The sequence below is a fragment of the Mustela nivalis genome (genome assembly GCF_964662115.1).
Source record: "Mustela nivalis genome assembly, chromosome: 2".
NCBI lineage: Eukaryota > Metazoa > Chordata > Mammalia > Carnivora > Mustelidae > Mustela > Mustela nivalis.
In genome coordinates, this window is record NC_139021.1 from 128,576,624 (window position 1) to 128,591,544 (window position 14,921).

Sequence of the window (14,921 nt, forward strand, 5' to 3'; positions counted from 1 at the left end):
GGTTTATGAACAATGCAAATCCCTAAAATGTAGCAGGGCAGCTCTGCTTCCTAATGCTGAGAAAACACTTAGAAGATCATCAAATCTTGAAAATGTGCTAATGAGCCACAAAGTCTGATTAAAATCAAAGGTGCAATGTTCCAAAAACACTCTGTGATTTAGATAAGCATGGCTTAGGTTTCATCATTGATTACAGTACTTTAAGGCAAATTTTGCAGTGATAAGGAAGTCTCAGTAATAAAAACAATTCACAATAGCTTCTTATTAAGTTATTTTCAGGAAGCAGGGTCAAGACCTGAGAACTGTATAAGAGAAAAGAAAAACAGCCCACATAGACCATTCACTTGCTAAAATGTGAACTATTAAGGCTTCATGACACAAAACATGACATTTCCAATTACTTAATTTGATGATTATTTATAAATAATAAATCCGAGTTATGAGCAGATATAAACAAAGATGAACATCTTCTGTTATTTAATTATGGAGGCCAGAATAGTTGGAAGTATTTTTCACAGACAATATCTCTGTGGGAGGGAAAATGTTCACATATTTCAACTTTGGTTAAGATCAAACCGATCTAATTAGCATTTTCATCTAGTTTATTGCTCAGAATTCCCTTTAGTGGGGTATGCCTTTGATAAATTTCAAGAAAAACTGGAGAAAAGTTTGGAATTAGACATATAAAAGAAAAATGAAAATCCCTTCCCATAGATAAACCATAAAATTATCTGAAAAACTAAAATGACAAAATTGGAAAGTCATAAATTTAATTACATTAATAATGAGACAGAATAACCCAGAATCATTCTATATTTATTATATTGGGGCACAGGACATAATTTACCTGGAGAATTTTAATTACAGTTACATACAACTAATTAGAGGAAAATAGACTTCTCTTTATCTTCTGAATGAATGAATTTTGTAGCCATACTGGTTAGTTACTGTGTAAGATCATTATATATCATAAAGCTATTGACAAACTTGTAATTAAATGTGTAAATAACTTTGACTTATTTTTATTTTCTTATTTCAGATTACAAGAATTGATTGTGAACAGGGTTCCACAACACACTTTACGTCCTGGACAATTTAGAATTTCATTTCTACTTCTTTGCTTGTAGCAGATATAAACTCTATCCTATGGAATCTAAACCTATAAGCCTGGTACCTCATAGACATTATAACCATAAAAGTGTGTTCACAAGATATTACTAATATGAGTACAGAACTGAGACAGTGGCAAGATATATGTAAAATCCCGGTAGACTAGACTGATTCAGTTCCCTGCAGGAAATTTTCATTTGGCTAAAAAGAGAACCCCTGATGCATTCTTCTTTTACTTACAATTCCATTCTCAGAAAGTAGGAAAAAAAAATCAGATAACTCTGTACTTGATTTGAACAAGGAAATACCAGTTAAATTTGGTTTGTGAAGGAGATGCATAACTCCCATAACACAACTGTCTCCATTAAGCAAGTAAATATATTGCTATACCTTGTTACATGGTATGTGGTACGTGCCACATGGGATATACCGTGTGCTCTATTTGTGACATCAGTGGCTTTGGAATTGTTACAGAAATATAACATCAAGACTTACAGATGCACCTCCTCCATCTTCCCTTAGCATATCTTTAATGTTTCACTCTTTTAGAAATATTTTTTTAAAGAGATCATGAGAAAACTACATGCCAACACTCATCAATGATTTTCTGTATCAAGATGTTAGGAAAACAGCAACATTAATCATCAATTCAGAGAACATCAAACTCAGAGAACGATCTTGCTCAGCTTACCTTGAGGTATACCTCTTCAGGACTAGTCCCATGTGAAGGTTTATTTGACTGTTGATATGTTTCTCTTACTCATTTAGTTTTAAGAAGAGGCCTTTTCCTGTCCCCTCAGAATTACCCGTCCTCATTCCTGCTACTATTTTCATGAAACAATGTACATATTGTCCAAATTTTATATGCCCTATCCATAACCTAAGGAACAATTCTCCAGATAGAATCAATGACCTACCTATGGAATTACTAATATTTTAGTAATCATGGGTACACCATCCTCCTAGTGTTAAAAGGTAATTACTAAGAAAACTTCATCTTGGGGATTTCACAGAGCACAATGTGTTTTCATAGGAAAAGGTTTTGCCATGATGACTTCTAAAAATAATTGATTGCCCTCTTTCAAATTATATCCACTTTTTTTCTAAATCCATTGAATTCATATGCTTCTGTAAGCTTCAAGGAGAAATATCAATAGCATTAAAGATAAGAATGCATTTTAAAGAGTGATTCAAAATAAGCATTTACTGGCTGATATAGAAATTATTAACCTGGGTGCTGCAACCAAAACAAAATCATGATTCTATATTTCTTAAGTAATCAGAGAAGATTATGTAAAAGAACAAAATGCTGTTTTACAAACAGACTGTGAAGGAAGGCACAGAGCATTTCTCTGGAAATGTAGGATAAGTTTGCTGTTTAAGAAATGTAAACAGAAGCCCGGGGGTACTAAAGATACAGCTAAAAGGGGATTTGGAAAGTACTACATACTATCACATCTGGCCTAATTATCTATCTTAATAGTTCTGGCATTAATAAACATTCACAAGTGGCTAAGGCCTGTGGGTAATTCATATAACACATGTATTTATAAGACTTATTTTTCCCAATGAAAATATTTACTTCTAGACATAAATTTCAAATCATATAACCAAAAGATGCCAGGACCTATCAGATGGGAGAGCAATCCATTTCAAAACAAGCAACACAGGCAGAGATCTGCTTGCCATGTGTATGACTGGTAGCTACATGGAAGAAAGTATCAGGAACAGTGGAGCTGTTATTGGGGACTGAGACTTACCAGTAGTTGTCAGGAAGTTAACGTTTCTCATCACACCTTCAGTGTAAGCTCCTGGCTCATAACTGTCCATTTCACCTGTGACAATGTGAGCAACTCTTGCTGCCCGTCCTCTGATAGCACCTGCAGCACGGTCTAAATTATCAACATCCTGGTCTCTCAATGCTATGATACACTTGTTGACATCTTCAAGGATATGGCTCTCTGAAAGAAAACAGATCCAATTAGTATAGTATATTATAATTCATGTTAACTTCTGACTTCAGATGTGGTACTCATTGGGAATAAAGGACACACTGACAAAGAAAAAAAAAAGATGATTTTGCTTTTATCTCTTTAATAGAAAAATTTGTGAAGTATAGAATTTTATGTTTATCTGCAGTTTTATAGATTATATATTATTTTATTTTATTTTATTTTTTAAAGATTTTATTTATTTATTTGACAGAGAGAGATCACAAGATCACAAGTAGGCAGAGAGGCAGGCAGAGAGAGAGAGAGGAGGAAGCAGGCTCCCTGCTGAGCAGAGAGCCCGATGCGGGACTCGATCCCAGGACCCTGAGATCATGACCTGAGCCGAAGGCAGCGGCTTAACCCACTGAACCACCCAGGCACCCCGATTATATATTATTTTAGATTTTAGTTCCAACTGACTTGATTTTAGATTTAAGTGGCATATGGGTGCAAATTGAAAATTTTTAGATTAAAAATAAAACATATAATGACGGAACACTTAATTCTGTTAAAAGCAACACTGTACAGATTATAAAACACTTTAAAAATGTCAGTTATCCTAAATATATAGAAAAATAAAACTATGGAGCTCTAATTCAACTAATGTTCATTGGTGTATAACAGAATTTAAGTTATAGTGGAGGCTTCCCCATACAACAAGCAATTCTCTGGATACCCAATGAATGTTCTATGATTTAATTCTGATACTACCTACCCAGGAATAGCATCAGATCCCACAAGTTAAGGAGTCATTCCTGTAAGACTGTCCTCTACCCCACATTAGAAACAGTTGCAAGTCCAGGTTATTACTTGTACTTCTAATTCCACTGGCTATAGATCAGCTCCCATGACCTCCTCATTGGGTTTGATTAATTTGCTAGAGTGGCTCACGGAACTCAGAGAACATTTTACTTGTTAGATTTAACTTTTATAATTCAGGACAGCCAGATGAAAGGGATGTATAAAGCAAATTACGCGGGAAGGGTAAGGAGCTTCCATGCCTTCTCCAGGTACGCCATTTTCCACACATCTCCAAATAGTCTCAACTTGGCAGCTCTCTAAGCCCTGTCTTTTTTGTTTTTTAGAAAGGCTTCATTACATATGCATGATTTATTAAATCACCGGCCTTTGGCAAATGATTCAACCACCAGTCCTTCTTCCTTCCCGGAGGCCAGAAGATGGGACTGATAGTTCCAAAGTTCCAACCTTCTAACCACATGGTCAATTACCTTGGCAATCAGCCCCCAGTGGGGCATGGGGTGAGGTGGATGATATAAATGTCACCTCATTAACATAAAAAATACTTTTATCGCTCTCATCATTTGGAAAATTCTAAAAGTTTTGAGTTCTGTACCAGAAATGGGACAACTGTTTGTACCAGAAATGGGAAAAACACCAAATATATATTTCTTACAATAGATCACAGTATTACATTTGCCAATTTTCTTTGGTCTGCTTGATTAACTCGTAGTATAATTTAAAAACTCTAGTCAAATAAATGTTCCTTCCTCAGGAAATCCATGCTGACCTACAGTAAGACAAATTTGGTTCCATATAGTTTGGGATTCCCATTAAATGGCTTATATGTTTTCATTACAGCTTCTTCCCATGTTTTAATAAAGTACTAATCAAACAGTCTCTCTATTAGACAATGAAATATATAAAAGCATAAAAATGTTATTTTATTGCTGAGGTATCATATCTAGTCTCTAGTACAATACATAGCACCTATTAGACCAAGAAGAATGTTTGTTGAATGAATGAAGTCCTCTGGTAACACACCTAGGACCAGTAAATTATTTTGTCTAAATCCTAAATCATGGTTCATGAACATAGGTAGATACATATCTTTACTTAAATTTAGTCAGTTTAACCCATCTCAAGAACAATCAGGTCATTCGCATGAAAAGGATTAAATGCTGAAAACCTTCATTATAAATTCACTAGTTTTAACCTAATCGGTAGCATTCAGTTATGAATATGCTATTAAGGCCTATAATAAATCCAAACATGGTCCCATCTCAATAGAAAATGCATGTGTATCATCACCATCATATTTATAGAACTGAAAATACAAGTTTCAATGTAAACGGTATAAAATCATCAGTTTTTTTTTTAAAGACTATAGATGTGCACTTTAACAACACAGTTAAGAAGCTGTTATTGTTCAAGTATGTTGGTAAGTTTTTTTAAAACTAATACTACTGATACATATGTATATATGTATGTATATGTATACACACATAATAAATGTGTAATCTGTATTCACTAAATTATGCACTAAAATATTCACTAAAGGTGGTTAATTTGGGATTACAGAGCTGTTTTGGCTCAGTCCTATAGAAGTGAATAAATAGGGGAAAATGGTGTTTATTCTTAGAAGAATAATTATCTAAGAAACTGTAATTTCTGTTTAATTAAAGGTGAAATCATAGCTGGCATAAATTATTTTTTCCTAGTAAATTTTGCACAAGAAATAATATATATACAAAGAATATTCCCTAAGAATGAATTGAATGTTCCCTTGTTTGTAGAACAATGATATACACAGTATCAAATTATTTTATTATTTAAAGCATAGATTTAAAATATAGCAAGGGTTTTTCTGGCTCTTTTTTGCTGGCTTTATGAGAGTTTGTGTAATTATTGCTTTAGAATGAGCCTCATAGGGGCGCCTGGGTGGCTCAGTGGGTTAGGCCGCTGCCTTCGGCCCAGGTCATGATCTCAGGGTCCTGGGATCGAGTCCCACGTCGGGCTCTCTGCTCAGCAGGGAGCCAGCTTCCCTCTCTCTCTCTCTCTCTGCCTGCCTCTCCATCTACTTGTGATCTCTGTCTGTCAAATAAATAAATAAAATCTTTAAAAAAAAAAAAAAAAGAATGAGCCTCATAATAAGAAGTCATACTATTAATCACATTGAAGAATTATAGAGGGGAGGTCAGAGATGGAAATGAAAGTCCTACATGAACGTATACAACATGTAAGAAATAAGTGAAATAAGTGAAGAGAAACATGTAACCAGACTTTGCCCGAAGTTATATTAGAGAATGTTGAGTTATATTATTATATATTAGAGAATGTCTCAGTTATATTGAGAATGTTGAGATGATGACTAAATGATCTTTTGAATTACTAAGATTAAATATAGCACAAAAGCATTAAGAAAGGTTTGCAAAATTTCCATTATTGTGACACTTTCCCATTACCCTGAATGTTTCACAAGATGCCAGAAATTATTTGCATGAAATTCTAAACATAGAATGCCAGAAAAAGAAAATAAGAATGCTGGGCACCTCCCACATATGCACAATAACTAAACATTAAACTCTTTTCTTAAAAACAATGATTTCTTTGCTATTCCTATTTCAGGTGAATTTAAGTAGCTAGAAAGGCCTTCAGGATAGCTTGAGTTTTTATGTCCAGCTATATAACCTTCAGCCTCTAGGACAGAAATTAAACGCCAAATACCTTGTGCAAAACTTCTTACTGATGTATCTCTGAAGCTTTTGCTAATGAAACAGGATTATATGTTAGACGTAGCAGAGCTCATTAGGAGCTCTGCCTTCATTTTATTTACCTATTTTTTAACTGTAGATGCACTTGAACTAAAAAATTACCTCATTTTTAAAATGAGGTTTAAGATAAAGAAAATGCTATTATAGAACAAGTACATTCAGAATACTACATTTTTTGTAGAATTGATTGAAGTTTTGTCTTTGTTTCAGAATTCCAGTTGAACATTTGATGTGAGGTGAGGAGTGGAATGTTCTGGTGTTAAGGCAAGTCCTGGAGCACATTATTTTTAGAACAGAGAATTGCTGAAGTACTAACAATTTCTATCAATCATTTTATGGCTATCTGGTGATGCAAAGGGTGACTTCTATTATGTTGGAAAACAGTAATAAACAAAGCAATAAAGGAACGGATCTTAAACAAAAAGATAATTCATGTGTTGCAAATTTCTCTGGGTAACTCCATCTCCAGTCACTGTGGCATCACACAAGAAGATTTTAAAGTGCATTTAAATTTTTTCTAGCTTTTTTTCCTTAATTCTTCAGTTTTCCACAATTAAAGCCAGACTTCGCCTTAGAGAAAGTAGAAAATGCACAAAAAAAATCCAGAAAGAACAAAAAGTTAATTTATTGACTTTTGACTTCCAAAAGAGAATTTTAAAATCCATAGCCCAAAGAAAATACTGGAAGTAGAAGCACATTTTATTTGCAAAAAGCAGACGTTGTTGAGAGGTAAAAAGTCTGTTTTCTTTTCATTCCCAAAGCTGGGCTTTGAATATATCAGTGACAAAGCCTGAAGAAGTAGAAGCTTTATGTTACAATCTTTTGAGTGGGGAATACTATACCATCAATTGTTTTCTCCCCTGATATATGTGTACCTAAAACACAATTCTAAGGGGAAAAAAAAAAAAGATTTTTTTTTCCTAAAAAGACTGAGTTATAAGCCAAAAGAGGTTAAATTTCTTAAACTGGCAACGGCAAGATTAGCTATTCACAGTATATGAGCTCAGAGCGTTAAGCTAAGTTTAATTATAAGAAAATAAATTTCCATTTTTGCACACCTGGACCTATAACTATAAATTTAAAATTCATTACATAGGCAACTACACAAATGTTCAACAAATAAAAACAAACACAGCAATTTTTCTTTCTCTTTTACCAAAAAACGTGAAACCAAAAGCAAATGGAATACACCACTTAAGTTACTTTTTTGTTTATGTATCTAAGGTGGTTAAAATTTCTATTTGGCAAGAATTTGATCATGAAGACTGGTCTCCAAATTAACTGATACGCTGAATAAAGATGTAGGCAGGCACAGGTACTATTTTGAGAATAAAGAGCATGTACAGAGCTAAAAAGAAAACATTTTAAAATTCCTCATCCCTTTTCTTCTTTTTTTAATTTAAATTCAATTAGCCAACATATAGTACATCATTAGTTTCAGATGTAGAGTTCAATAATTCTCCTCATTCCTTTTCTACAGCCTAAAAACCTTTCATCTGTCTCTTCTCCTGAACGTCAGTAGTACTTTAAGTTAGATGATGAGGTGATATAAAAGATAAATAAGGTACAATCTCTGTCTACAAAGACTACACAAGTTAGTAATAAGAAACATTTTCTTTCATCATCCTTTACTCTTCCAAAAATACAGATGCCACAATTATCATCATTTTATCATTCTAATGAAGTTTCTTTGAACTTAAAAAAAAAAAAAAAACCCAACTCTCTAGTATTTATGCACATGCAATTCTATAGAAATCAAAACCACAAAAGAAAGTCACTGAAACCTTCAAATTTCTTTCAGTATGTCTTAAGTAGGTCTTAGAATTTATTAAAAAGTTTATCAGAAGCTTGGAAATAGGCAAAAGTACTATCGCATGCCCTTGCAGTGTCCTGCTGGGCAGAAATTATGAATAAGGTCTAAGATCTAATCTCCCCAAGGGTGTATATCTTTGTTCCACTTGCTATTTACTATTGGTTAGGATATTTTACAACTCAATCAGAGAGGATGCTCATTTGTTTCAAAACTGACAGCCATATAAATAATTCTTGTCACATAGTAATGCAACTTAATTATTATCTGGTAGACAGAGAAATAATTTTTGTAGTAAAGATATTCCTGAAGGTTACATTTTATTGCTTTGTAGTACATTAGTAAATTGTGTATCTAAATTAGTAATTTTATTTAATCACTCTTTCTTCATCCAATTCTCCCCAAAACAAGACTTATCATGATATAGAATTTTTGACACAAACTCACTTTAAATTTGTAAAAATCTTGCTTTCAACTTTGGAAAATTATTATTTGACTGTGTGCTTTGGCTTGGAAGGTACTAATTTTGTTTCAAGTATTTTTTTCCTGTTTAGGGGTAAAAATAATATAAAGCAAAAGTTACATGTTAAATCATAGACCTATAATTTAAATGCAAGACGATTAAGCTCCTAGTAGAAAATCCAGGTAACCAAGGATTTGGCAATGCTTTTTTTTAAATACAACACTGAAAGTATAAATGATGAAAGGAAAAATTGATAAGTTGGAATTCATAAAAATTAAAAACTTCTGCTCTGCAAGAGACACTCTTTTTTTTTTATAAAGATTTTATTAATTTGACAGAGAGAAATCACAAGTAGACGGAGAGGCAGCCTGAGAGAGAGAGAGAAGGAAGCAGGCTCTCTGCTGAGCAGAGAGCCCAATGCGGGACTCCATTCCAGGACCCTGAGATCATGACCTGAGTCGAAGGCAGTGGCTTAACCCACTGAGCCACCCAGGTGCCCACAAGAGACACTCTTAAGAGGATAAAAAGACAAGTCACAGATGGAGAAAAATATTTGCAAAATGCATATCTAATAAAGGAAGGTCTATATCCAAAATTTATAAGGAATTCTTAAAACTCAACAATAAAAAAAAAAAAAACTCAGTTAATGAGGAAAAGATCTGTGCAAACATCTCAGAGAAGATCCACAAATGACAAAAAACCAATGCAAATCACCAGGAAATTGCAAATTAAAGCCAGTGAGATGCCACAATACATCTACAGAATGGCCAATTCCAGAACACCAGAAATACCATGTGATGACTATGGGGTAACAGAAATCTCATTCATTGCTGGTGGGACTGCATAATATATATTAACTTTGGAAAACAGTTCGGAAGCTTCTTATAAACTGAACATATTCTTACCATACTACCCAGCAATTGTGCTCCTTATTATTTACACAAAGGAGTTAAAACTTACATTCCCACAAAACCTTCACATGCGTGTCATAGCAGTTTTATTTTTTTTTATTTTTTATTTTTTTTAAAGATTTTATTTATTTATTTGACAGAGAGAGATCACAAGTAAGTGGAGAGGAAGGCAGAGAGAGAGAAGAGGAAGCAGACTCCCCGCTGAGCAGAGAGCCCAATGCGGGACTCGATCCCAGGACCCTGAGATCATGACCTGAGCCGAAGGCAGCGGCTTAACCCACTGAGCCACCCAGGCGCCCATCAGTTTTAATTATCATTACCAAAATTTGGAAGCAACCAAAATGTCCTTCAATAGATGAATAGAAAAACAAACTTATGACCTCTAGACAATGAGCAATTTAGCAAAAAATGAAATGAGCTATCAAGCTGAAGTAGGAAAGCTGAAGGGGCTCCATTTTACAAAGGTCCTGTCTCTGCTGTTTTTCTGCTAAGCCTCATTAACTCCTGTTCCATAGTTTACCTCTGAATAATGCCAAAATATTTGTATTCCCACTTGAAGGGGGAAGAAAGAATGTTAATCATTCTGAGTTTTGTCCTAGTCCCCAAACACCTAATAACATCCAAGAAGAACCAAATCCCAAACATGTTTCAAGACATTACTTTCAAAAAAACCTTGGATGACACTGGCATCAATATCCATACCTTTGCTGACTTATAGAATAATGCTTATTGTTCACCTGACAGTTGCCTTTGATTGGACCCTACCCTGGATTACTGGAGGAACATGTACCCTAGACCCTTTTCTAATATAAGCCCCTAGCCCCAGGCAATGATGAGACTCCTTCTCCTTTTCTTCCCAGACACTCTGTCTGCTATTTAGGCTATTCAATACATTTTGTTTTCACTTTCTCTGGCTCACATTTGATTTCTACCCTGTGTGAAGGCAAGGACCCTCTTGGGTGGTTCTGTGGGATCGTCTCGTGGATCCTCAGATCTACCTGCTTGCATCAATGCCGCACACACACACACACAGGAAATTTGCATACGTATTGCTAATGAAAGAAGCCAGTGTGAAAAGGCTACATACTGTATAATTCCAATTATATGACATTCTGGAAAAGGCAAAACTTTGGACACAATAAAAATAAAAGATCATGGTTGCTAGAGATTCTGGAGTAAGGATAGTGGGATAGATGAAGCAGAAGAGATGCTCAGTGTAATGAAACTATCTTTTATGATAATTTCATGGTGAAAAAATATCAATATACATTCATTAAAAACCATAGAATTTACAACAAATAATGTAAACTATAGAATTAAGTTAATGAATCAATATTGGTTCATCAATTGTACCTACAAAAGAGATCCTTCAAATATCTGGTATTCAGTGTTAATATTCATTTTAGACATTTAATAAAATTATTTAGCTTCTAAATTGTGAAAGAACTTATAATATTTAATCCTACATAGTCAATAACATTTATTATCTACAGATGTCTACAATTAATAAGGTAGTAATTTTGAACATACTTCAGTTTTTCCCAGAATATAACTAAGAAAAAGCTTGGTTCTTTCCTCAACTCTCTTAGCTTTCATACAGTAATATCTGTATCAGTTTGTTTGAGTTTGTTTTTTTTTTAATAATTTGGGATTAACTGTTGTTCACTAAGAACTGTGCTAACCAGCATATGTGTCTTACTTTATTAAATTCTTATAATAATGCTGAGATATGTATGTTACATTTCAGCATTAAAGATGAAGAAATAGAGACTTTGAACTGATAAGTATCTTTCCAAAACTCATAGTTACTATAACTAAGCCATAACCCAAAATCATGTTTATCCCATCTGAAAAGAACCCAAATACATGGAGACTAAATAGCATCCTTCTAAAGAATGAATGGGTCAACCGGGAAATTAAAGAAGAATTGAAAAAAATCATGGAAACAAATGATAATGAAAATACAACGGTTCAAAATCTGTGGGACACAACAATGGCAGTCCTGAGAGGAAAATATATAGCGGTACAAGCCTTTCTCAAGAAACAAGAAAGGTCTCAGGTACACAACCTAACCCTACACCTAAAGGAGCTGGAGAAAGAACAAGAAAGAAACCCTCAGCCCAGCAGGAGAAGAGAAATCATAAAGATCAGAGCAGAAATCAATGAAATAGAAACCAAAAAAACAATAGAACAAATCAACGAAAGTAGGAGCTGGTTCTTTGCTAAGGTCCTATAAATGCTAAGGTCTCATCTGGGGCTTTAAAATATAGTGATTCCATAATTACATCAATTAGCTATTCCAAATGTATAATGGGAAGAGGATATTACAGGTTAAATATTTTCTATATTTATAAAAATGATGCCAAAAGATTGTTTATAATATTATATAGATGAATGCATTGTAATTTTTCACATTAATTTTAATTGAACATGAGATATCATCTATGTATATTTTAGAAAGATAGTTTTAATTCTGCACATCTCACATGGATAGTGCTCTAGTAATGTTAATATTCTGGCTCTGTATAGAGCTATCATACCTAGAGGGAACCTAAAGCATCTAGAGACATCACCAGAGAAGATGGCCGTAGAAGAAGCAATTAACAAATGAAGTTCAATTCCACAGCTATTTCGCTATTCTGATGTAGAAGAAAACGTTTATGTTATTGCATCGTATGCTGCTCTAATTTTGATGAAATAAACTAATAGAAAAAAATGAACCAAACTTTAGGCATTCTTACTCAACCCATATTTTTCTGGAATGACTCCTCTTAGATGGAGCTTTTTCATGTTAATTGTCCCAGTCTTCCTCTCCCATAGACTAAGAACCTATTAACATCTAATATCAAAGCACTGGGTTTAAAAAAAAAAAAAATCCAAGATAGCTTTGAGAATATTACCAGACTGAACATCAGGACTGTCAGCAGGAACAGACAGTAGTGAGCAATTCTCCCATATTATGCAATAAAACCATTCAATTCCTGCACACTGGATGCCAAAGTTAGTTGCCTCTGTTGCTGAACACTCTTGTAAAAATCAGTCAGTATTCATTTGGGTGCTATTCCTTGTTTATAGTTCAAAATACAGAACAACTTGGGTATCCAATTATGAAATTTGTAATTTGGGGCATCAAGATTAAAAAAAAAAAATCCTGGCACTATTTTAAATCACTTCCTTGAGTATATCATACACACAGTAGAACAGAAACTCCAAAATAAAGGACATAAAATGACAAATGTAAAGATAAAATTAGGAACAAATGAATTATTAAGTTGGCAAACTTCCTTCCTTCCTTCTTTCTCTCTCTCCCTTTCTTCCATTCTTCCTTCCTCCCTTCCTTTCCTTCCTTGCTTCCTTTCAAACATTAAGTATAAAGTTCAATTGTCTCAATTACTTTCTAAAATACAACATTTCTCCACACTGTAAAGGCTAACAATTAAAAAGAACAACATTATTATTGCATATATATGCCATAGGGAAGTTACTTCCATAGTCAATGAATTTATTTAAACCCAGTCACAATGTCTTTTTTTTTAAAGATTTTATTTATTTATATGACAGATAGAGATCACAAGCAGGCAGAGAGGCAGGCAGAGAGAGAGGAGGAAGCAGGCTCCCTGCTGAGCAGAGAGCCCGATGTGAGGCTCGATCCCAGGACCCTGAGATCATGACCTGAGCTGAAGGCAGAGGCTTTAACCCACTGAACCACCCAAGCGCCCCAGTCACAATGTCTTTTTGTTGAAATTTATATTTTTCTTATATGTTGGTCTCAGATGCACAAAAATTTGCATTCTATCTCCATGAGATAAATTCTCTTTCTCAATCTCATTAGTAATTGTATTTAGAAACCTATTAAAATCTGAAGTTTGCCATACATATGACCAAAAAACCCAGGGGTTAAAAGTAAATCCGAAGTGGGGTTTCTGATCCCCAAATTAGTGTCACTGACAAAATAGTCTGAATTATCATGATTCTTTTACGATAATATGTAAAACCCCTCAAAAATACAAGTAATTGGACAGCAAATTATAAGTATTAATAAAAGGTGAAAGGTAAAAAGACACTGCTTAAAATATATAGGTGCCATCCTTTCAGAGAATTCCATATACTTCATCTTAACATGAATTTCTAGAATTGTGCTTATTCATTTATTTACCTTCCCATGGGGTTTCTCCATGAAGTTCTGACAAAGCTCTAGGAGATTCGCAAATGGATCCAGCTCATAGCCATCCTATAACCTCTGAGTTATATCCCCAGCATCAGTCATTTTTTCTCTCTAGTTCTCTCTCACTGTCTTATGTATTTATAGACTGTTAATTGATTTTCTAATTTAACTCTGAAAACATACACTGGACCCAAAATCTTACTGGATAAACATGGGTTTATTCATAGATTAAAAGAAGGATATTAAAAATCTCCTTTGTTATATTTAAACATTTTTTTTCTTCTACGTAGGATGAAATTAGGCAGAGATAATTAATGATGCAGTTTATTACACTCTATTTAAAGTGTATTGAAATCACTAAGTGAAATTGTCATGAATTAGAATTTCAAGAGAATGATTATAAAGGTTTTCACCTTAGTTACAAGTTGGGTATTCACATGAAAATGAAATTTAATGCTGATGACATGCGTTAACACCTCGTAAAAAAAACCCAGGCATGAGACTGCTGTGGTAGAACCACCTAATTAAAAGGTAAAACAGCCTTCTTTTCTTTTTCTGTGACAGGTATAGAAATATTTGTGAGTGATTCAGCAATGGCAAGTAACAAATCACTGAAATAGTTATTGGGTATTTTAGATAAATAAATTCAATCTTCAGTCTATGCAGTGGACAGGTGGAGTTAGGTCAGGAAACAAGAATCACAAAATTATGGCTCTCAAATTGTTTTACTAGTAAACAAAGATGCTCTCCTACACATATGTAGGCTTATAGATTTATGTCATAATTACATTTAAACACAGCTACTGATTAAAACAACCACTACCAATGAGTCTATTTTATAATGCAAACTACCATTGGTGAACATAAATAATTTTATTTAATGGAATGTCATAAAACAATTTAAAAGCTTATAAAATATTTACATTGGCATAAAAGGACAGCTAAGAGAAAATTTTAAG

The 14,921-nt window shown here is 33.8% G+C and overlaps 1 protein-coding gene across 3 annotated transcripts in view; it reads right to left on the bottom strand.

Moving 5' to 3' along the window:
- CTNNA3 (catenin alpha 3) overlaps positions 1-14,921 on the bottom strand; it is a 1,840,263-nt gene that overhangs the window by 440,607 nt on the left and 1,384,735 nt on the right. For all 3 annotated transcript variants that reach the window (XM_082714750.1, XM_082714748.1, XM_082714749.1), the window contains exon 12: positions 2,871-3,071. In XM_082714750.1, coding sequence (XP_082570876.1) covers positions 2,871-3,071 — 201 coding nt within the window. The remainder of the gene's footprint in view (positions 1-2,870; positions 3,072-14,921) is intronic.